The sequence below is a fragment of the Dama dama genome, chromosome 17 (assembly GCF_033118175.1).
Source record: "Dama dama isolate Ldn47 chromosome 17, ASM3311817v1, whole genome shotgun sequence".
Lineage (NCBI taxonomy): Eukaryota > Metazoa > Chordata > Mammalia > Artiodactyla > Cervidae > Dama > Dama dama.
In genome coordinates this window covers 43,088,116-43,111,714 of record NC_083697.1, presented here as the reverse complement: position 1 = coordinate 43,111,714, position 23,599 = coordinate 43,088,116, and the positions used below count along the sequence as shown (strand labels likewise).

Sequence of the window (23,599 nt, the reverse complement as noted above, 5' to 3'; positions counted from 1 at the left end):
AAAATGTAAATTGATGGTTGTTACAGGCTGGCAGGAGGAGACACTGGGAACAACTACTTAATGAGTAGTTTCCTTTGGGATAATAAAAAAGTTTTAAAAGTTAGAGGCAGTGGTTGCACTACACTAAATGTCAATGAATTGTTCACTCTAATATTGTTACTTTATGTCAATTTCATTTCAATAAAAATTTAAAATTTTATAATTTAAATGTTTATAGATGCTTTAAAAATGTAGTTAATGAGTACCTTAAGGAAAGAGATCTAAGCCCATACCATATCTTAGAACTTGCACTCACTCAATATAAGATTATTTTAAATTATTTCTCAAGACTCTTTGGGAGGACTTCCCTGGCAGTCCAGTGGTTAAGACTCCGTGCTTTCAGTGCAGGTGGTGGGAGTTCAATCCCTGGTCAAGGAACTAAAATCCCCGTGCCAAAAAAGAAAAAAAAAAAACTCCTGGGGAAGAAATTTGTAAGTCATAGATCATAAGACAGAGAAAAAAGATGAAAAAACAACAACCTCCCAACAGTCATTTCATTTCTGTTTACACTTCAATTCTCTAAACATGTAATATGATAGTGGGAAATCAGGTATATTATAAGTGAAAGAATTTAATTGATATTCAAAAGGCAAAAATCTTAAAAATGCTGGCCAAGTTTAAACTTCAGCTTAAAAACTAAAGAGCATAAACATATATATGCTAAAAATGACCTTGTACACTAATAAGGCCATGATTATTTCTTACCTCGCTATCTAAGAAATCAGAAAGTAGTTTCAGAACATTCTTGGCTATAGCAGTCTCTTCTTCAGATTCTTTTGACTCTTGCTCTTCATCGGTGTTTATGTCTGCACCTTCCTTTTGAGTAGCTTTGATTTTTTTAGTTTTAAATGGTTCAAATCCAAATGTCATCAGTTGGTCAAAGATTGCCTTTAAAGCACTTATTTTTATTGTCACATCATCAATTTGCAAAACCTAAATTGAAACAACATCCCCCACCAAAAGTAAATTAGGTACACTTTCATTCTGTTCACACAAAATAAAATTAACATATATCTTAGTCTAATTTCAACAACAGTGTCAAGTCTACACATAATATTTTTAAAAATGTAATTAAAATTTATTCTAAAGTTACTGTTATTTATACCATGACGTTTAAGAATTACATTTCTTTCAGAAAAAGTTCATCAGTCAGTAAAAGTTTCCTGAACTAGAGTCAAGCTGAATTATATTATTTGTTCCTTTTATAAATAAAAATGTGTATGAGTATGTGTTCAATGAGTATATGTTCAACTATGATTTTATTATGTTTTTAAGATCTAGAAAGACTGCTCCATTATATTGCAATTATTTAGGTCATCTATAAAGACAAAAATATTACATCCTAACTAATGAAAAGCATTTACTAGAACATCAGTATTCCTCTAAGCTATCAAGCTTCATTAAAGACAATTTTTTTCTTATTAGTGCAATAAATTCAGGTTTCATTAATCATCAATTCAGTTTTCATTGAACTAGACTCTTTTATAAAGGGAAGTAAATCACAAAACCCAACAGTTTGTATGAGTATCCTAAGTTAAGAAAACTGAATTCCTATAAACCAAATTTCAAAGCCATGAAAAAAAATAGAGTTGAATGTTTCTACTATGAAGAAATTTACTATTAGTATATTCTCTAATGTACTTAAATTTTGGTCATTGATAAGCCTGATTGATTGATAAACTATACAGCTTAGCCCATAGAATAAAAAAAAAAAAAAAAATCACCAGCAAGTTTGTCAAATAAATGAATTGAGAAAAATGGCTCAAAATTACAAAACTTAATTTCAAGGCACATCTATTACATTTTCTTATGGCAAGACTTGCAAATTTGCCAAATCCAAGTGCTTATTCTAAAAATGTACTGTCATAACCATTCTCTACAAATTTCAAACACACTACTCTCAACAGCATCTTGGCTTTCCTTGCCCTTTTCAGTCCTTTACTGACTAGCAATAGCTCTCAAAATTGGATTTTTTTTAATGAAAGATTTTAAAATTAAGTAATTTCCCTCTTCTGCCTTTCTAACAAGTGTAGATATATTTCTTAAATCAGTTTCTGCTTGTCAAACTTGATTAAAAAAAAAAAAAAAACTGATTTCTTACTTTCCCAAAATATAGCTCTTTTCCTTTAATCTAAAATCTTCCAATGACAGCTCTGAAAATACCTTAATAAACAAATGAATCTGCTGTGGTTAAATTCTTTTGAATGCAAATCCCTTTGAAGATCTAATAAAAGCCCAACCCAGAATAACATTCAAAACATAGGCAAAATTCCATAAACAATTTATTTTACTGCATTTGTATCTGGTATCACCCACATTTTTAATGTACAAAAATTATACTGTTAATTTTTCAGACAAACATTAATAGCCAGTCCCTGAAAAAAGCTCAGAGATCAAAGTTAAAAGTTAAAAAAAAAAGGTCAATTTTAATTTTTTAAAATTTTAATTCTATGACAAGGCTACTATTAACTATTTTGATTTGAAATTAAGGTAAAATTATGTAATAGTCTTGATAGAGAACATTCATTTATTTTTCACACGAACTTGATTTTGGCAATTCCTTTCCACTACAGAAAATTATACAGGAGAAAACAATGTTCCTATAACTCTGTCAAATGGGGGGATGTGTTTAGTATTAAATAACTTCCTAATGCTCCAGGACACTCTTAAGCATTAAATTCATATGACACTTCTTCTAAAATGACCAAAACACTTATTATTCACGTTGTTGTCACATTGTGTTAGTCACTCCATTGTGTCCTACTCCTTGTGACCCCATGGACTGTAGCCCCTGAGGCTCCTCTGTCCATGGTATTCTCCAGACAAGAATACTAGAGTTGGGTTGCCATTTCCTTCTCCATATTATTCATATTATATCAACAAAAATTAAAAAGATCAAAATTCACATTTCAAATTTAAAAGTCAAGTGCATTACTGTACTTTTGGAAAGAGTTCTAGGCTATTTTTTTTTTTTGCTGCAGTGCTAGAAATTTTATATAATTGTCTAACTTTAATCTCCTCTATCAGCATTCCACTTTGAAAACAACTTGTAAATTTTCAGAAGTACTCATAACGGTATATAGGGCAACTTAATGAATGTTTTACCTCATTTTTAGAGTCAGAAAGCACTGTACTTAGTAAGCTAGACATAAATGAACCCTTCACTATAAAATGTTCTCATAAGATTTTTCTTCCACTTAAAAAAGAAAGTAAGGACTAGGGGTCAATCTACACTTCACTACCCTTCCTCTAGAAAGCCAGAAAATTGAAGTTGACAAACTTCCTCATTTAATTTCTTAGCAAAATCTCTTTGAAAATGTAGGATTTTATTTCCTGGCCATCTATAAAGCCAATAAAATTCACAATAGTAGATGGGACTCCTTTTAGAATTACTAGCAGAATCACTGATGCCAAAACCTGCTGATTTAAATAGTAATGGGAGATTTATTCTCCATCTTGGAGCAAAACCAGATATATGGCCAAGTGCTATATGAATGATTCATCAGAATAAAGTACAAAATCTTTCTCCCAGTTTGGAAAAAACTGTACACCATCTTAAAGATAATACTTGACATTCCAAGTTTCCAAAAGAATCTCACATAACAGAAATTTTACTCTGATAACAAGCATGGGATGATAAATATAAACAAAGCAACATTAGGAATTTAACCCTTGCACATTAAATGAACTGATTAGATGCGAAGTACTCCAAAAAAGGAAATTATAACCAAACACTGAAATTTCTGAGAACTATCTTTTAAAAAAAAGTATGGTTTAAATTTTTTTTCCTTTGATAGAAGTCACAGTTTGACTATTTCCAGAACACATGACTTACCCATGTCCTCCCTAACTGTATGCTTTCTTTTTCTTGGCAATATCATATGCAACATTAAAGGAAGTTTCATTTGGGCCTAGCTTTACTTGGAAAATACACTTCCTTCCATCTCCCCATGTTGTCACAAAAGGACAGTGTGATTCATGTAGCACTTGGTGTTGTCAAATGTAGTGGAATAAAAAGCTGCAAGGTATTTTTGTGCAAATTGCTTGCCAACAGGTAAACGGGAGCACTTTTCATGTTAACTTGAAAACAACATGTGACAACAAGGATTATCATTTTTATGAATATTTTTTTAAAAGACTCAACCCAATCAATAGTTGAATTTCCCCCCAGATCAAAAATACCTTGCAGCTTTTTTATCCCACTACATTTGACAACTCCAAGTGTTACATGAATCACATTGTCGTTCTGTGACCATGTGGGGAGATGGAGGGAAGTATATTTTCCAAGTAAAGCTAGGCCCAAATGTTAAAAACAGATGTCCAAAGGAGCTAAAAAGTCAAATGGATTCCATTGATACACTAGACTTAATCCCCTCTTGTCTACTCAATGGCACTCAAGCAGCTGAGCACTCTCTCTCTTCCCTATATTGTCACTTTTTTCGTTCCACGTGGGTCCTTCTCATTAGGGTACAAAACAGGCTTTAATTTTCTCCATCTTAAAAAAATTCAAACCAAAAAATCTTTTTTTTTTACCCCATATCCTCTCTTGCTACCCCTCCACTTCTCTGTTACTCCTAACAAAGTAAAATCTTGAAAGAATAGTCTACACTGGCTGTCTCCAATCCTTCTCACGGAGAAGGAATGGAGAAAAAAATCCTCTACTCAATAATTCTCTCTTTGGATCACTACAATAGACTTTGACCTTCACATAAACTACTTTCATGAGAGTCACCGAACACTTCCTTACTTGCCAAAGATGGTCAACCATGAAGTCTTACCAACCTGTCACAAGCATTAGACAGTTGGGTCATCTTGGCCTCATTAAAATATCATCTTCACTTGCTTTCTAGGACATCACACTCTCCCCTATCTACTTCATTCACCCTGGTCTTAATTGGTTCCTCTTCATCTCCCTTGCCTGAGCCCTAGGGAACTACAAAGTTGAGATCTCTTCTCAAACTACATGCATTTGTCAGGTAACATCCACTCTCTAGGTATCAGATACTATTATAGAATAAAGACTCCCAGATCCATGTGCTCAGTCTGGGCCTGTCTTCTAGCTCCAAACCCACATACAAATGCCTCTCCAATATACACCCATTTGTACCTCCAATTTCAAACTTACCATGTCCAAAATTGAACTCCTTATCTCATTTACCTGCCATAAAACCTGTTATTCTGTTTTCCTTATCACAGGAAAGGGTAACTCCATCTTTCCACCTATTCTGGCCAAACTCCTGTTTCCTTCCACTTCTTTTTCTCACATGTCATGTCACATTCATCAGCAAATTCTACAGATATTGTCTTCAAACTTAAATTACCATCACTTCTCATGACCCCAAAAATCATAACACTGGTCCAGGTCATCAAATTCTCTTTCCTGGATTATTACAATACCTTATGAGTAGCCCTGCTTCCATACTTGTATCCCTGTAATTACTACTAGGGATCTGCAAACTATGACTCATGGACCAGATCCAGTTGCTGTCTATTTTTATACAGACTCTAAGAATAAAATTGTACATTTTTAAACATATGATATCTCATATTTTAAATAAATGATATCTCATTATGTGCTAAAATTATATGAAATTTAAATTTCAGATTGCATAAGTATAAGTTTTATTGATCTACAACTACACCTAATAATGTATCTCATCTATGGATGTTTTCAACCACCACAGCAGGGCAAGAGTTCAGACAGACTATACGCCCTGCAAAGTCTACAAAATTTACTCTCTAGACTTTTACAGAAAAGGTTTGCCAACCCATAATCTAACTAACACTATACCCAGTCAGAGCATAAAAATACTCTACACAAAATATTCCAATTCCTTCCCATCTCATTTACTGTGAAGCTACATCTTTATAGACTGCTAGACATCCATAAAGACAGGGATGTCAGCTACCTACAAGCGCTTTCTTCTACTATTCTTCCCTTTGCTCAGTCTGCCCCAGCCGTGTGAGGTCCTACTCCTTGAACATGTGAAGCAAAGCCCCACTGCGGGCCTCCCGCCCTGCTCTGCCCTCTCTTTGGAGACTTCTAACCCAGATCTACACCGTTCACTCTTACTCCTCACTGGTGATGGCCCAAATCTCGACTTATTAGTGAGGTTTTTCTCGATCAAACTGCTCCCACTCCCTATTACCAGTCTTCATTTCCTTCCTCTGTTTCTTTTCCATCTGACATACTATTTACTGTTTATTTTCCACTGTGTATTTCCTCTGCAACTTTTATCTTGTGTTTTTCATTACCTATTTTATTTTTTCCTAAGTTAGAATAATGCAGGGCATATTATATGCACTCAATATAATTTGCTATATGATTAACTTTAAGATAACCTTAAATAACTGACATTTCATCTTCTACAAAAAATTTTTAATAACAGAAAAATCAAAAGGTTAAAAACTGAGTTCCTAAAAGTCATCCATCATCAACAACATCAATAAGCCCTGGAATAGATTAAACTTATAATACTAGCACATTCAGACAGATTGAGTATTTATTTCAGGAAGTATAATCAAGCTTTTAATCACGTGATAAATCCTACCTGCAATAGTAATACAAAGTGTTTACTTGCAAAATCCTGATTCTGCAGTCCACAGCATCCCAAACACAATACAGCCAAATTTCTTACTACAGGATGAACATTTATTATTCCAGGAAGAATCTAAAATGAATTAGAGATTAAAATAATTTTGACAAGAAGAAGAAATTTAAAACAGTATATTAAGAAGGTGGTCAAAACGAAAATTTCTTTAAGACCTTATAGATCTACTTCATTTCCATATATAGTCTATTAACTCAAAAAACTAAATAGTAAATTGCTAAAACAGAAGAAAACAATCAGAGCAAATTATAGTCCCTATATTCCCTCCACCTGCCAAAACTGACTTAATGGCTTCCCAGTGCTCAAAGAAAAGATAAAACTCCCTATTGTGTAGTCTTTCCCAGTATCATCTCATGCCGCAATATCCCCTGCTCTTTGTTTATTCAATTGATCTGTTTTCAATGTTTCCTAATCAGTGCTATCCACTAGAAACATAATGCAAATCACATGTCATTTTAAATCTTCTAATAGCCACATTATAGTAAAATGAAGCAGATGAAATTAATTTTAATATATTTTATTCCAAAATAAATAACAACACATATAATCAACATCTAAAAATTGAGATAACATTTTTAGCCGTGGTTTTAAAAAAATTTTATAAAAGAGTGAGATAAATTATGTTGCTTATACTAAGTCTTTGAAACCCAATGTATTTTTACGTTTATAAATATATATATATTTAAAATAGTTTTTAATAGTCACAAGTTTTTAATATCCACATGTTGCTGGTGGCTACAGTATTCACAAGAGTAAATCTATACCATTCTTCCCTTCCTTTTTCACATAATTAATATGCCCACTCAAATGTCACCTCAAGGTCACTCTCCATGGACAGATGAAACTCATTGTCTTAAGTTAACACATGACCATAAAGCTTTTCTTCATAGCCATTATCAATGGCATAAGCTTTCACTTGTTTATTTGATTGATGTCCCCTCTCACTTGCCCAAAAGATCTACCAAGGGCAGTCTACATGTGTTTTGTAAATCATGTACACTCTATCCCCAATACTGAGTGTACAGTACACAATACACTATGATAGATATATTATTTATATTCATTATAAAATCATTAATATTTGTTCATTTTCATTTTTTAAGCACAGTAACTCCATTAAAATATTATTACTCCTATATCTAAATACCTTACTCTTCCAATCTTTAGACAGATTACTTTTATATATTTAAAATCGTTATGACCATTCAATTTTGTATTCTTTATTTCCTCAATATTGTATGTGTTTTCTCACATATATATATATGTCTTTGTAATTACTGTTTCAATTGTGTAGTTAATTATACCATAATTTATCATTCTCCTGCAACAGAACCAGACATAAAGCACACAGCAGAATTTTAAAATAATCACTTTTCATTAGAGACATCTTCTTCCTTAAAATTAAAAACTAAATTCTAGAGATTGAATAGATCTAGTTTTAATCGGCTCTGGGCTTTTCTAAATAATAATCTGATTTCTTTACTATATTGACAAACTCATGACAATCCAAGGAACCAGATTTTAAAGCACAATTGTTGGCTGTTTTTCACTAATCCCAAGGGAAAAAACCTTAGGGAAAATCCTGGAAGAGCTTGGACACATTTAAAATTTGCTTTGGATAAGTAGCAATATTAAAAAAATACTCTAAAGCTTCATGTCTAATACCATCACCACTAACCACATGTGGCTACTGAATACTTGAAATTTGATTTGTCCAGATTGAGATGTGCTTTAAGACTTAGTATGAAGAAGAGAATATAATTTTTATATTGACTAACTGATGAAATTATAATATTTGGGATATATTGAGTTAACTATATTAAAATTAATTTCACACATTTCTTTTTAACTTTTAAATGCATGCAGCTACTAGAAAATTTAAAGTTAACAGGTGGTTTGCATTATATTTCTACCAGACAATGTTGTTCTAAGGCTTGCAAAATTTATATCCCTCTCCTGAGTAAAATGGAGATTACCTATGGGGGTTACTTTAGTAAAAAGTCCCTTAAATATGCAGTAATAAACAAATTCCTTCACAAGGCTTACAATGTAACTTTCTCAGTCTTTCTACACAGTAAGATTCTGGTACTTTAAATATTACTATTGTATCTCAGTATTCCTCTTACTATTCAAAAAATGAAGATATTCTGCATCTCTTGCCAGTATAATTTTTTCAAACTTTCTAAAAGAATAATTATAACATATACCAGGTCTTTTACATGCATTATCTTAATTCTCACAATATGAAGCAGCCACTACATTATTTCTTTCAACATACCAAAGATTCAATGATGCCATCCATGGTTGCACCTATACCTGTTGAAGTGGACATCTGCTTCAATAGTTCATAGCACAAAATAAGACACTTCTGTAGGGTTTCAGCATCATTCTAAAACAAAACACAAGATATTCTGCATTAGTAAGAATATATTCTGCCCACCCCTCAAATATTTACTTTCTTAGAGTTTTTTGTCTAAGACATGTTGTCTCTATACACATTCCCTGAATGACTTTAACCATTCATGTAATTTACCATTTATGAGCTAGTTCAACTATTCTCTAAAGTTTCATATTCATATAGAAAATTGCCATAAGACATTTCCTCTTGTACATCCAACAGGCTTTTTAAACTCAAAATGGCCAGAAGGGAACTAATTATTACTCAAATCCCTCCTCCTGTGCAACATCCATAAATACTGCTGCCATCTGCCCAGCCATCCAAACCAAAAGACCAGGGATACACTCCTGACTCACTGCTCTCCCTGTTACTAATTCCAAAATATGTTTCAAATCCATGACTTCTTTCCAAATCCACCATCATCATGTTCGGACCACAATCAACTCAATCCTACATTACTCTAAGTCTTCAAACTAGTATATCTGCATGAAATTAATTTCCTGAGTAACAGAATGACATAATCTCATTTTTAGTTCTACACCATGATCTTTGAACAGGTCAACGTGGTCAAACAGATGCCAAGAGTAAACATTGACATTTTAAGAATCACTGAACTAAAATGGACAGGAATGGGTGAATTTAATTCAGATAACCATTATATCTACTACTGTGGACAAGACTCCCTTAGAAGAAATGGAGAAGCCCTCATAGTCAACAAAGAATCTGAAACACAGTACTTGGGTGCAATCTCAAAAATGACAGAATGATCTTGGTTTGTTTCCAAGGCAAACCATTCAAAATCACAGTAATCCAAGTCTATGCCCTAACCACTAACGCTGAAGAAGCTGAAGTCGAATGGTTCTATGAAGACCTACAGGACGTTCTAGAACGAACACCAAAAAAAGATGTCCTTTTCATCATAGGGGACTGGAATGCAAAAGTAGGAAGTCAAGACATACCTAGAATAACAGGCAAGTTTGGTCTTTGACTAGAAAATGAAGCAGGGAAAAGGCTAACAGAGTTTTTCCAAGAGAACGCACTATCATAGCAAATGCCTTCTTTCAAAAACACAAGAGCCAAGTCTACACATAGACATCACCAGATGGTTGATACCAAAATCAGATTGATTATATTCTTTGCAGCTGAAGATGGAGAAGCTCTACACAGTCAGCAAAAACAAGACCGGGGGTGTTCAAATAATGAGATCCTTATTGCAAAATTCAGACTTTAATTAAAGAAAGTAAGGGAAACCACTAGGCCATTCAGGTATGATCTAAATCAAATTCCTTATGATTATACAGTGGAAGTGACAAATAGATTCAAGGGATTAGATCCGATACAGAGTGTCTAAAGAACTGTAAGTGGAGGTTAGTAACACTGTACAGAAGGCAGTGAAGAAAACCACCCCAAAGGAAAAGAAATGCAACAAAGCAAAATGGTTGTCTGAGGTGGCCTTACAAATAGCTGAGAAAAGAAGAGAAGCGAAAGGCAAAGAAGAAAGGGAAAGACATCCCCAACTAAATGCAGGGTTCCAAATAGCAAGGAGAAATAAAAGAGCCTTGTTCAGTGAACAAGGCAAAGAAACAGAACAAAAGGATAAAAAACACTAGAGATCTCTTCAAGAAAACTGGAGATACCAAGGGAACATTTCATGCAAAGATGGGTATAATAAAGGACAGAACTGGCAAGGACATAACAGAAGCAGAAGAGATTAAGAAGAGGTGGCAAGAATAAACAGAACTATACAAAAAAGGTCTTAATGACTGGGATAACCACAATGGTGTCGTCACCCACCTAGAGCCAAACATCCTGGAGTGTGAAGTCAAGTGGGCCTTAGGAAGCATTACTATGAGTCAAGCTAGTGGAGGTGATGGAATTTCAGCTGAGCTATTTAAAATCCTAGAAGATGACACTGTTAAAGTGCTGCACCAATGTCAACAAATCTGGAAAACTCAGCAGTGGCCAGAGAACTGGAAAAGGTCAGTTTTCATTCCAATCCCAAAGAAGGGCAATGCCAAAGAATGTTCAAACTACCACACAATTGTGCTCATTTCATAAGGTAGAAAGGTGATGCTCAAAATCCTTCAAGATAGCCTTCAACAGTACATGAACCAAGAACTTCCAGATGTACAAGCTGCATCTAGAGAAGGCAGAGGAATCAGAGATCAAATGGCCAATATCCATTGGATCATAGAAAAAGCAAGAAAATTCCAGAAAATCATCCGCTTATTTGACTACACTAAAGCCTTTGACTGTGTGGAGTATAACAAACTCTGGAAAATTCTTAGAGATGGGAACACCAGAGCACCTTACCTACCTCCTGAGAAACCTGTATGAAGGTTATGAAGCAACAGTTACAACCAGACATGAAACAACAAACTGATCCAAAACTGGGAAAGGAGTACATCAAGACTGTATGTTGTCACCTGGCTTATTTAACGTCTATGCAGAATGCATATTTCAAAACGCTGGGCCAGATGAAGCACAAGCTGGAATCAAGACTGCCAGGAGAAATATCAACAATCTCAGATATACACATGATACCACCCTAATGGCAGAAAGCGAAGAGGAACTCAAAAGCCTCTTGATGAAGGTGAAAAAAAGCTTGCTTAAAACTCAATATTCAAAAAACAAAGATTATGGCATCCTATCTCATCGCTTCATAGCAAATAGATGGGGAAAAAACGGAAACAGTGACAGACTTCTATTTTCTTGGACTCCAAAATCACTGCAAATAGTGACTGCAGTCATGAAATTAAATACACTTGCTCCTTGGAAGCGGAGAAGGCAAAGGCACCCTCCTCAGTACTCTCGCCTGGAGAATCCCAGGGGTGGCGGAGCCTGGTGTGCTGCCATCTATGGGGTCGCAGAGTTGGACACGATTAAAGCAACTTAGCAGCAGCAGCAGCTCCTTGGAAGAAAAGCTATGACCAACCTAGACAGTGTATTAAAAAGCAGATGTTACTTTGCCAACAAAGGTCCATCTAGTCAAAGCTATGGTTTTTCCAATAGTCATGTATGGATGTGAGAGTTAGACCATAAGGAAGGCAGAGCGCTGAAGAACTGATGCTTTTGAACTGTGGTGCTGGAGAAGACTCTTGAGAGTCCCTTGGACTGCAAGGAGATCAAACCAGTCAATCCTAAAGGAAATCAATCCTGAATATTCATTGGAAGGACTGATGCTGAAGCTAAAGTTCCAATATTTGGCCACTTGATGTGAAGAGCCAACCCACTGAAAAAGACTCTGATGCTGGGAAAGATTGAAGGTAGGAAGAGAAGGGGATGATAGAGGATAAGATGGTTGGATGGCATCACCAACTCAATGGACTGAATTTGAGCAAATTCCAGGAGATAGTGAAGGACAGGGAAGCCTGGCATGCCAGTCCATGGGGTTGCAAAGAGTTGGACACAATTTAGCGACTGAACAACAACATGATCTTTGGGTAAGGCACAATTTTTAAAAGATTGCTTATACAAGGCCTTACATGAATTGGCCCTTAATTTTTCCCCCAGGTTTATCTCTTACCTCTTCCCATCAATTCTATAGTCACACGGACCTTAAGTTTTTTAACATGACAGGCACTCCTTAACTTCTGAGCCTTCACACATGTCACTCCATCTGCCTATAACATTCCTTTAACAACTCATTGCAGAGAGATGACAGAGTGCAGTAAAAGCACAATGAAAGCCACATGCCTGGGTCTGAATCCTGCCTCCACCATTTACTATCTACATAACTTCAGGCAAGTTACTTGCCTTCTATAAAATGAGGGTAATTGTACCAATTCCACTAGGTCATAGTGAGAATCAAATGAATTCACACTCATGAATATCACCTCCACACACACATACAAAAGCATCCTGTAACTACTAGCTTAAAAATTATTTTTCAAATCTCAAGTTTAAACATTTATTCTTCTGGAGAAGTCAACACCACAGTATGTGGTTTGGATGCCTCTCCTACACTTACCTGACTATAGCATTTATTACACTATACTGTGATTATACTGGAACAGATTTATAACCCTTAAATAGGACAAATGAACACATAAATGGTCAAAGCAAGTAAAGTTAAACAGATAATAGTAATCTTGACAGATCACCTTACTTAAAATTTTTCTAATTCAGATTTGCAGTTCATATCATTTTTCAGTTTCCATTTTCAATTTTTGCTTTAAATTTCCTCCTCAAATTTAAAAGCCCACTGAATTTGTCAAACAAAAGAAATAGCTACTAACTATGAAAATAAAATTCAGGCATATCCACTGGGAAGGTGGGGTGTTAAGAGCAGGAAAGTCTATGGCTACAGAACTTAATGACATAACTCACAAAACTCCCCTGTAGAGTAAACTCTTCCCTATCCAGCTTTCTCTTCATGAGAATAATCAGAGGCCATTACAGAGTACTGAGAAGAGTTCCCCATGCTATACAGCAGGTTTTTATTAGTTACCTAGTTTATATAGTATTTCATTTAAAATAACAAAGTTACTTAGCTTTTTCTAAAACAAATGAGTAATTAAACTTTAAAAAATATATGTGTAACAGTATTATTACTATAGAAATTCTTTTCCTAGCAGTGGAAAGATCATGAGTCTTCCATAAATAAGGGAAAGATGCATTTTCCTTTTCTAAATCATTGATGACAAACTAAAACAAAAAATAAAGAGAAGGCAACCACTGGAAGGCAATTTTCCTTGGCAAGGAAGAAAGACTTTAGATCCGAGGGATCAGCATGACAAGGGAGCAAATCAAATAAAGTCCTAGCTACAATAATTAAAGTTCATTAAAGCTTTTTGAAGTCCAACATAGAAAGGAACTGGCAGAAAAATATAACTTTCATATTATTTCATGGTACTGTTAAAAATCCCTCCAAAGGGAATATATTCTGGCAGCTAAATTAAGCAAACAAGGTTTAATTATGATGATTAATAGCAGCTGACATTTACTGTAAAAAAGTTATCTATACCTTCTCTATGTGGACTTCTTTAATTTCAAGTTGTTCTGTCTCTTTCAATAGTTTTATTTTGGCATCCTCTAATGCTTTTATTTCTTCTTTTAACTCTGATGCTCGATGAAAATCCTGTAAGGTAATGCAATTTTCCAAAGAGTCTTTCGCCTCAATAAGTTTAACTTTTATTTCAGCCATCTAAGAAAAGATATAAATTGTAAAAACACCAAACAAAAACTATTAATACAAAATCTATAGCAAACTAAACAGTATTATTAACATCTCAACCATCAACAAATTAATCAGTCGGGCACATATAGAAAAAGTTGTAGTCTTCCTGAAACAGATTGGAAAATCTTTCAACTCACATAATCTGATAACATTTGATACTCTTATAGTTTAATAGTTAATCTATAATTTAACTTTGTGAGAGAAATTTTTAAAATGTACAAGAAATAAAAGACTTGCACAACTACATTCTAGTCAAGCATTTCTTTAATTTAGAAGAGAGTTACCTTAAGCTCTTTCTTTCTTGCATCAGCTGGATCATTATTAACACCAACAGTAACAATGGGTACCCGAATCTCTGAGATAATTTCTGTAACCTGATAAATTATAATTCAGAATAAATGTTTTAATATATGTTACAAAACATAAAATGACATTCAACTGTCACACAAAACTCAAAACAGTATCCACAATCTTTTCAAAAATAGAGCAAAACATATAAGCAAAAATGGCACACATTCTATTTCCTAGACAATTTTAGAAAAAAATGACCAGACAATACATCTGACTAAAAACTCTTAATATTATGTGACGGTAAATAGGCATATAGACTCTGAAGATAAATTCTCTTTCACACAGTGCTTAGAAACAGAAAAAAATGAAAAAAGCCTCTAATCTTGGGTACCGTAAACCTAAAATTTTCTGCCTCTAATCCTCAACTCCCTCTCTTGTTAAACTACAATGGGAGTGGAATACAAAAATAAGAATACCCTTTAATTCCTCCTTTGGGTGTACAAGGCATAATGACAGCAAACTAAACACTTTCCTTTCAGAGACACTAGGCACTGGAGTTGGCAGATTCAGGAAAAAGTGGCATCCCTAATGAAGGTACATTAAACAGGTGCTGTTATAACCACTAATTGGCAATGTTGTAGAAGGAATTTATATACTATCTGTATAAGGAAGGACTGGAAAAGACAACCTTTGAATTAACTTGTGATTTACAATTTTATGAAAATCAATGATACAAGTCTGTTTTTTAGGCTACCCCAGAGAAAAATAAAAATACTTGAAAATAGTAATATAATTTTTTAAAAATAAAATAAATAGATTTTATCTATCTAAAAAAATGAAGATACTTATGTTTGTATTTACCAAGCACTTTATGAAAATTATTTCATGGGACAATTAAAAATAAATATTGTTATTCTTATTTTGCAAACAAAAATTCTAAATTAAGTAATTTGGGTAAAGTCACAAATTCAGAAAGTGTCCAATGGGAAATCAACCCAAAGTGAAGAGGAACTAAAGAGCCTCTTAATGAGGATGAAGGAGGAGAGTAAAAAGCTGGCTTAAAACTCAATATTAAGAAAAATAAGATCATGGCATCTGGTCCCATCACTTCACGGCAAAAGGAAGGGGAAAAGGTGGAAGCAGTGACAAATTTCCTTTTCTTGGTCTCTAAAATCACAAGGGATGATGACTATAGCCATGAAATTAGAAGACAACTACTTGGCAGGAAAGCCATGACAAACCTAGACAGTATGTTAAAAAGCAAAGACATCACTTTGCCAACAAAGGTCCATACAGTTAAGGCTATGGTTTTTCCAGTAGTCACGTATGGATGTAAGAGCTGGGCAATAAAGACAGCAGAGAGCCAAAGAATTGATGCTTTCAAACTATGTTGCTGGAAAAGACTCTTGAGAGTCCCTTGGAAAGCAAGGATATCAAACCAGTCCATCTTAAAGGAAATCAACCCTGAATACTCTTTGGAAGGACTGATGCTGAAGCAGAAACTCCAAAACTTTGGCCACTTGATGTGAACAGCCAACTCACTGGAAAAGACCCTGATGCTGGAAAAGACTGAAGACAGAAGAAGAGGGTGACAAGACGATGAGATGGTTGGATGGCATCACCAATTCAATGGACATGAACTTGGGCAAACTCTGGGAGACGGTGAGGGACAGGGAAGCCTGGTGTGCTGCATGCAGTGCATGGGGTCACAAAGAGTCAGAAACAACCTGGCGACTGAACAACAACAAATGTATAAATTCAGCCAGCTCTCAAACCCAGCAACCAGTGCCTATGCCACCTCTTCCCTAAACTGCTCCATTTCAAACTGAATCAACACAATAGGTACCAAGAGAAGAAAAGAAATATTTTTTAAAACATGTGTGTGAGAGGGACTGGGTTTTAAGAAGTTTAAAAGCTTCACAAAGAGACAAAACTAAAACAAAAGCAATTAAAGACAAATAAAGCCAAAAGCACTGAAAACACAATTAGCAATGTTATTGACCAAAACCTTTTATTTCTATCAACAATGAAGAAAATTACTTACAATTTGTATTCTCTTATTATCATCTATAATGATGTGGAGCAGTCTCTCAACAAGAAAAGAAATTAGGGATATTGGGGTAGTAGGTAGAGTAAGAATCTCCTGTAAGATAGCCAGCAGTCGTTTCCTAAATTCAAGAAGAACTATTTAAATTTCAATACAAAAATAGAAACACGTTATATTTCACCTATTCTGCAGACTTAATTTGTCTTAATTCTTTTTTATATTTATCTCTATAGGTACAAATATATATGTACTGACTTTAGGCCAAAAATTCACATTCTGAAAAAAAATAATTTATAAATGACCCTATAATCTTTCATAAATCAACAGGATGAAATGACAAAATACCATAAGTGATTCAAATAATTTACACTGTATTTATTATAGAGAGGACTAGTAATACTACCAGAAAATTTTAAGCAAAAACCTGCAACTTCATTGTTTATTCTGATGAAATTGAATTAGAAACTCATATTTCCATATTCACATAACAGAGAAGAGAAACATAGACAGCACGTATTTTCACTTATATACTCCATATATGTATTATAGATATAAGAGGAAAGAAAAAACTTCATATAGTACTTTAGAGAGTTAGGTTAAATACATTTAATCATATGGTAATATAACTGTATTTTAACAAAGACTATTAGGAGAACAAATTAGAACAAGAGTTAACATTTAAATGTACCTTCCTCCTTCTTCATTGGTATCCAAAGACTTGATAATTAGAATCAATTGTTGACCTATGAATTCTTTTGTCATCAAATTGCCAATATAGGAAAAATCACCTCTCTGTTCTTCATTAACAACTGGAATGCTTTGAACATAACTAAAACAAGCACAATTAATAAAATGTAGAATTTGTTATGAAACATTGAACAGCTCCCTATTAAGTCAGAAAAGGGTCATTTTATGCCCTTATCAGTCCCAAGATCTATATATGGACATTTATACCATGTGATACTAATGTGATTTAGAAACTAAATTCTGTGCTATTGTCATGAACTTTTGTGAACTTACTGGCTTGATTCAAAAGAACCTGGAAATATATTTTCATTAAAAATACACATTTCCTATGGGAAATATTCAAAAGGTACATATTTATATCTCTTAATATAACTAATTATTTCAATGTTACTAGTATTCTCAATTATAAAGTTCTAAATCTCTTCTCCAAAAATACAGTTATTCAGAAAGAGCCAGTCTTCCCTCATCATCCTTAATCATTATTTTGTTTAAAAGAATAATAGTATAAATAAAAATTACGTTGTTAGCCATGAACACAATGACCTTTTTAAAAAATTAGAAAAAAACAGATAGCTTCATGAATTTCTATTATCCTTGCTTGAGGGCTTTCCCAGTGGTTCAGATGGTAAAGAATCTGCCTATAATGCAGGAGACCTGGGTTGGAACCCTGGGTCAGGAATATCCCCCCTAAAGAGGGAAATGGCTATCCACTCCAGTATTCTTTTTTTTTTTTTTTTCACTCCGGTATTCTTAACTGGAGAATTCCATGGACAGAGGAGCCTGGTGGGCTACAGTCCCTGCTCAGGGTCCTATTAATTGCTATACTGTTCTAATTGCTACCAAGCAAGCACTGTCAACCACACTTTTATTTTTACTGTGTGTGTGTGCTCAGTTGCTCAGGGGTCTCTGACTCTCTGTGACCCTATGGACTGTAGCCTGCCAGGTTCCCCTGTCCACAGGATTATCCCAGCAAGAATACTGGAGTGGGTTGCCATTTCCTCCTCCAGTGACTTTCTGACCCAGGGACTAAATCTGCATCTCCTGTGGCTTCTGCATTAGTAGGCAGATTCTTAACCACTGAGCCACCAAGGAATCCCTTTGTTTTTTTACTACCACTGCCTATATTAGTCATTTACAACCCTCACCTAGATAACATTCAAGAGCCTACCAGAAGTTCTTTTTTTCTGTGGAACAAAAAAAGCTATTTAAAAGCAAAATAAAGAGTTTAAATAGATTATGAGTTTAAACTTACACAACTAGGTGCCATTAGGTTGGAATATAGGAAATGACCCATTAGAAAAGACCCTGATGCTGAGAAAGACTGAAGGCAGGAGAAGGGGACGACAGAGGACAATACAGTTGGATGGCATCACGGATTCAATGGACAAGAGTTTGAGCAAGTGCCAGAAGATGGTGAAGGACGGGAAGCCTGGTGGGCTGCAGTTCATGGGGCCACAAAGAGTCAGAAACAACTGAACAACAACAATGTAGATTAAAAAATGTGTCATTTTAAACTGCCAACAAAAATCAAGTTATAGATACTGCAGAATTCTGTATGATGAATAAATGAAATGACTCATAAAATGACAGCCAAGAGTAAATAAAAGCTCAACAATCTACAGCAATGATATTAGGAACTTCAAACATATCAGCCACCTTTTGGAATCTGGCAGGAAACTAAGCAAAAGCTACAAAACTGATAATTATCAAAATCTATAAATCAGTCGAGTTGCTGACTTCTGACAAGCTAAAAAACCTTCACTCAACTTTGGATCCCTCCCTACTTTTCCATCCCAGCTTCGGCACAATGCATAGCATTAAGACTTTGAGTATTTTCAAAAATAAATTCAGAGTAGTTATTTCATTAGTAATTATAAATCCTGAACTGCATAAATAAAACTTAAAATGGATTCAGTAATTTTAATTACCATGAAATCATCTATACTCAACCATTTTTACAGGCAATCATTATAATGAAGAGACCACTCAAGAAAGTCTTTAACTCTCTAAGAATTTATATTTAACCCTTCTAAAAATTGTATGTGTCCCTTTTCCTTACTCAAATTTAATAAGCCTCATTTAACATCCCCAATTCCTCTCTTCAGGTGAACACGGCAGTTAACAGGAAATTGTTTCATATTAGCATTCAGAGTCACTGACTCTTCATGTTACAAAATGCCTGAAAATTTGAGGTTATCAAGAAACAATTTTTCCATTTCATTTTGCTTCTGTTCCTGAGAAAACTATTCCTATCTAATGACATTGCTCCAAAGAGAAAATCATCCTGTTTAAGTATTATTTCAATAATTAAATATAATCTTTAAATCTTTTTGTAAGTGAAAAAAACAAGTTGATTCAAGTAAATTAATTAAAAACTTACAAAGCGACAAAGAATATATAAAAATCACTGATCTCTCAAAGTCAGAGGAACCAAGCTCTTCACAGAATTAATCTGTGAAGCAGTCTTTGAAGAGATGTTTTCTCTGTTATTTAAATATTTAACATATCCTCATACTTTCTTGTATTTTCTCAATCTATGAGCACTTATTACTTTTATATAAACATATGTTATTAAACACTGCATCAAAAACTTATTCCTTTTGGCCCTTAGCTGTTCACCTGAGCTATCACAACATTGTTAATCGGCTGTTTGTTGTTCGGTTGTTCAGTTGTGTCTGACTCTTTGCAACCCCATGGACTGCAGCACGCCAGGCCTCCCCTGTCCTTCACCATCCATATCCCAATACAAAATAAAAAGTTAAAAAAAAAAAATCATTTCTTTTTGGAACATTTCAACATGGCCCAAACTGCATTATAATGAATATTCCAATTAAAGCCTGAAGTAATTACAATTAAAACTCTAAGTAGATTCCCACGTTTTTCATGTCACTATGAGCTCAAGCTCTAAGTCTCCATATTGGCTCACATTTAAGATATTTTTAAGTTCAATGTTTTGCATACAAAATTCAAACATATTCTTAGCTTTGCTCTCTAACTTATAAGTGGAGCCATTATAAGCAAAAGCTTTCCTGGTGGCTCAAATGGTAAAGAATCTGCCTGCAATGTGGAAGACCTGGATTCAATCCCTGGGTCTAGAAGATCCCCTGGAGAAGGGAATGGCTACTTACTCCAGTATTCTGGCCTGGAGAATTCCATGGACAGAGGAGTCTGGTGGGCTCCAGTACTGGGGTTGCAACGAGTCAGACAGGACTGGATGACTAACACTTTCACTTTCATAAGCAAAAGCATAATTCTATATTTCCAAATAAAAAGAATTCAAGCCTATAATTCATATTGTATGAAAAGCTTTTTTAAAAAATACATCAAAACCAGGACTTCCTGGTGGTCCTGTGGTTAAGATTCTCTGCTTCCACTGAAGGGGTTCACTCCCTGGTTGGGGAACTAAGATCCCCACAAGGTGCAGTCAAAAAAAAAAGGGCACCAAAATCATGAAGTTAAAAAATCTACACACCAATATCCATAAAAAAAAAAAAAAATACATATATAACCTTTGGCCCAGCAATTCCACCTCTTGGAATCAACTCTACAAAATCCCAAACAAACATAAAGACGTAAAGAAAGTTTAAGACACCTTTACCAGTGAAAACTGAAAACATCCTAAATGTCCATCAACCATCAAGAGAAGAGCAAATTAAATATTACCACCATACTATGAAGTGACACGCTGTTAAAATTGTGATAGATTTGTATGTACCAATATATAATGATCTCATGTATTAGTAGCTGAAAAACAAGCGAAGATATGTATAGTCTGTGTTATTGTTTTAAAATTATGCATTTAATGTGTGTCTCTAAATGCAGAGAAAGAGGGTTTGGAATTGTATGCCCCAAACTGTTTAGATATTAACTCCATGGAGATTGAGGAATTAGGAGGTAAGAGGAAACATATTTATTCTATGTACTTTTGTATTTGAATTTTTGACAATGCATTCATGTTTTAGTTATACAAGTTTACTTGTATAATTGTAAAGTGAATTAAGTAGAAATCAGAGTAATTCAAATAAATTAAAAGATATTTTGAAAAAACTTAAAAAAAAAAAAAAAAAAAAAGCCAAACAGTAACAGTTTTAATAAATACTAAAACCGGCCACAGGGATACACCCGATCAATTGGAAAACTATTGCTTGCCCATGCACCAGATCCAGCCTGTTCCTTGTTTTTGTACAGCATGAAAGCTAAGATTTTTACATCTTTAAATGACATACATATAAATACATAAGTAAAAATATGTACATGTGAAAATTACATGAAATTCAAATTTTAGTGTCCATAAAAGTCAATGAAAGTTTTATCAGAAAACAGCCAGATCTACTCATAACATATTTTGTGGCGGCTTTTGCAGAGCCACAGCAAATTGAGTCACTGCAAGAGAGACAGCATGGCCCACAGAAATATTTACTAAGTATACCAACAAATTTCAAAAGGGAGCACAACAGTGTCAACCTTACGAAAAATGTTCATCATCACATCTGAACAATTTTAAGAAAACGTCCCAAAACATACTGACTTCGGTCTTTTAGTATACTGAGCAGCACAGGATATTCTCTAGAAAGTCTCAATGTGCATACCTATTTTTCCTTGTCTGTCCAAAAAACTGGATTTTAACTTAATCAAGCATGGCTCTGAGGGAGGGGGCTGGGAAGTTAACACACAACAACACAAGCACAACACAAGCTCTGTCCAAACCAAAAGAAAAAATTTTACCTCAGTAAATACTCTGCATATACTGCAGGCTCTGGCAAAATCTGCTCTAAAAATTCTTCACCTTCTTCTCCTTTTGATTTCAAATGTTCACAAAGGACACGCCAATACAAAGCAATTTCGGGAGTTAATGTATCTGCTGGAATCAATTTCCTTCATTTAAAAAGGAAGGAATAAAAGATAACTTAATATCCAGTAAAAATTTGAACACACAAAAAATTTGAACTGAGTAGAAAATTGGGAATAAGCAGCCTTGATTTATAACCACCTCTTTAATTAAAGTCATTAATTTATCCACACACAAAAAAATGAAGATATTTAGACAAAAAGGAAAAAGAAAGACTCAAATAAGCAAACATAATAGGGATGCATGCTGTTGGACTTCTCATGGTAGGCTTAATGCAAACATAAAAGTAATAAAACAAAAAATGCAAAGTAGTCTAAGTGGCGAGTTCTTATATAAGGAGGAAAAAAAGGGAAAAAAGACATTCACCAGAGTAAAGAAAACCTAAGAGGTACGGGTAAAAGATACCGATACAATCTTAAGTAATGGTAAAAGGGACTACTTTTAAGTACAGAAGTTCATCAATTATCATATTTCAAATAATGAACACTTTATATACCTGCCATCATTAGTTTTACAGATTTCTGCCAGTTCATTAAGAGGAGTCACTGAAAACAAGGCACTGAGAACAGAGACTGCTACTTCAGAAGAATTTTCCACATCCAATCGATGAAGCAACTCTAATATATTTCCTTCAGTAAAAGATAACCAGCCTTGGAGAAGATGCTTCTGCATTGCTTGTTTCACAGCATCTGTTAAGTCATTGGAAACATAGATGAACAAAGTCCCCTTCTAGCTTCCATCTCTTAGATTTTTTGTACATTAACTTTTATCAGATCAATGTTAACATTAAGTTGACATTTACTACAAAAATGAAACCAGACAGAGACAAAACAAAGCGTACTAAAGAAAAAATTAAAAGAACATTACAGAAGTCACTATGATCCTCACTTTCAAGTGAAAATGGAAAAGGTCAGAACCATAAGTATAACCACTACCACAGCCTAATATTTGTGCATTCCTTCTCTCATTGAGTTCACTGTCAGATGTTAGTTTAGACTATATATAATACCTATTATTTCACTTGTTGCCTGACTTCATGTCATATATACAAAATGTCAAATATACGACTGATATTTGCAGTAGTGAATCATACAAGCAATATCACTGAAAAACCTTATTCTTAGTTTTTAAAGTCATCCTAGTTACTAGTCCTTCAAACTCAGGTTTTCTTGCTGTGGCAAAATTAAACCACTGGAGACTTCTCATGGGGTTTGGAAATTTAAAATGTATCATTCCTCATATCACTGCTATAAGTCAATTCTCCAATTGTAAAAGAGAAAAGGTGGGAAATAGGGAAACTACACTGGTCTGACCATTTCTACTTGTCTTAGATGTACAGAACACATTCATAGCAGGATATACACAAAAAAGACAGCATTTTTTTAAAGAGAGAAGGCTGAAAAAGAGATTCTGCCCTACTGCTGACGTAAGTTATTTT

The 23,599-nt window shown here is 34.3% G+C and overlaps 1 protein-coding gene across 1 annotated transcript in view; it reads right to left on the bottom strand.

The window, feature by feature from the left end:
- The window catches only part of NCAPG (non-SMC condensin I complex subunit G), a 41,017-nt gene that overhangs the window by 12,559 nt on the left and 4,859 nt on the right, over positions 1 to 23,599 (bottom strand). Inside the window, exons 6-14 of the mRNA XM_061164460.1 lie at positions 22,658 to 22,850; positions 22,038 to 22,187; positions 17,254 to 17,394; positions 16,563 to 16,686; positions 14,512 to 14,601; positions 14,015 to 14,194; positions 8,929 to 9,039; positions 6,591 to 6,710; positions 745 to 972 (exon numbers count right to left, since the gene is read on the bottom strand). Of these exons, the coding sequence (XP_061020443.1) occupies positions 745 to 972; positions 6,591 to 6,710; positions 8,929 to 9,039; positions 14,015 to 14,194; positions 14,512 to 14,601; positions 16,563 to 16,686; positions 17,254 to 17,394; positions 22,038 to 22,187; positions 22,658 to 22,850 (1,337 nt within the window). The remainder of the gene's footprint in view (positions 1 to 744; positions 973 to 6,590; positions 6,711 to 8,928; positions 9,040 to 14,014; positions 14,195 to 14,511; positions 14,602 to 16,562; positions 16,687 to 17,253; positions 17,395 to 22,037; positions 22,188 to 22,657; positions 22,851 to 23,599) is intronic.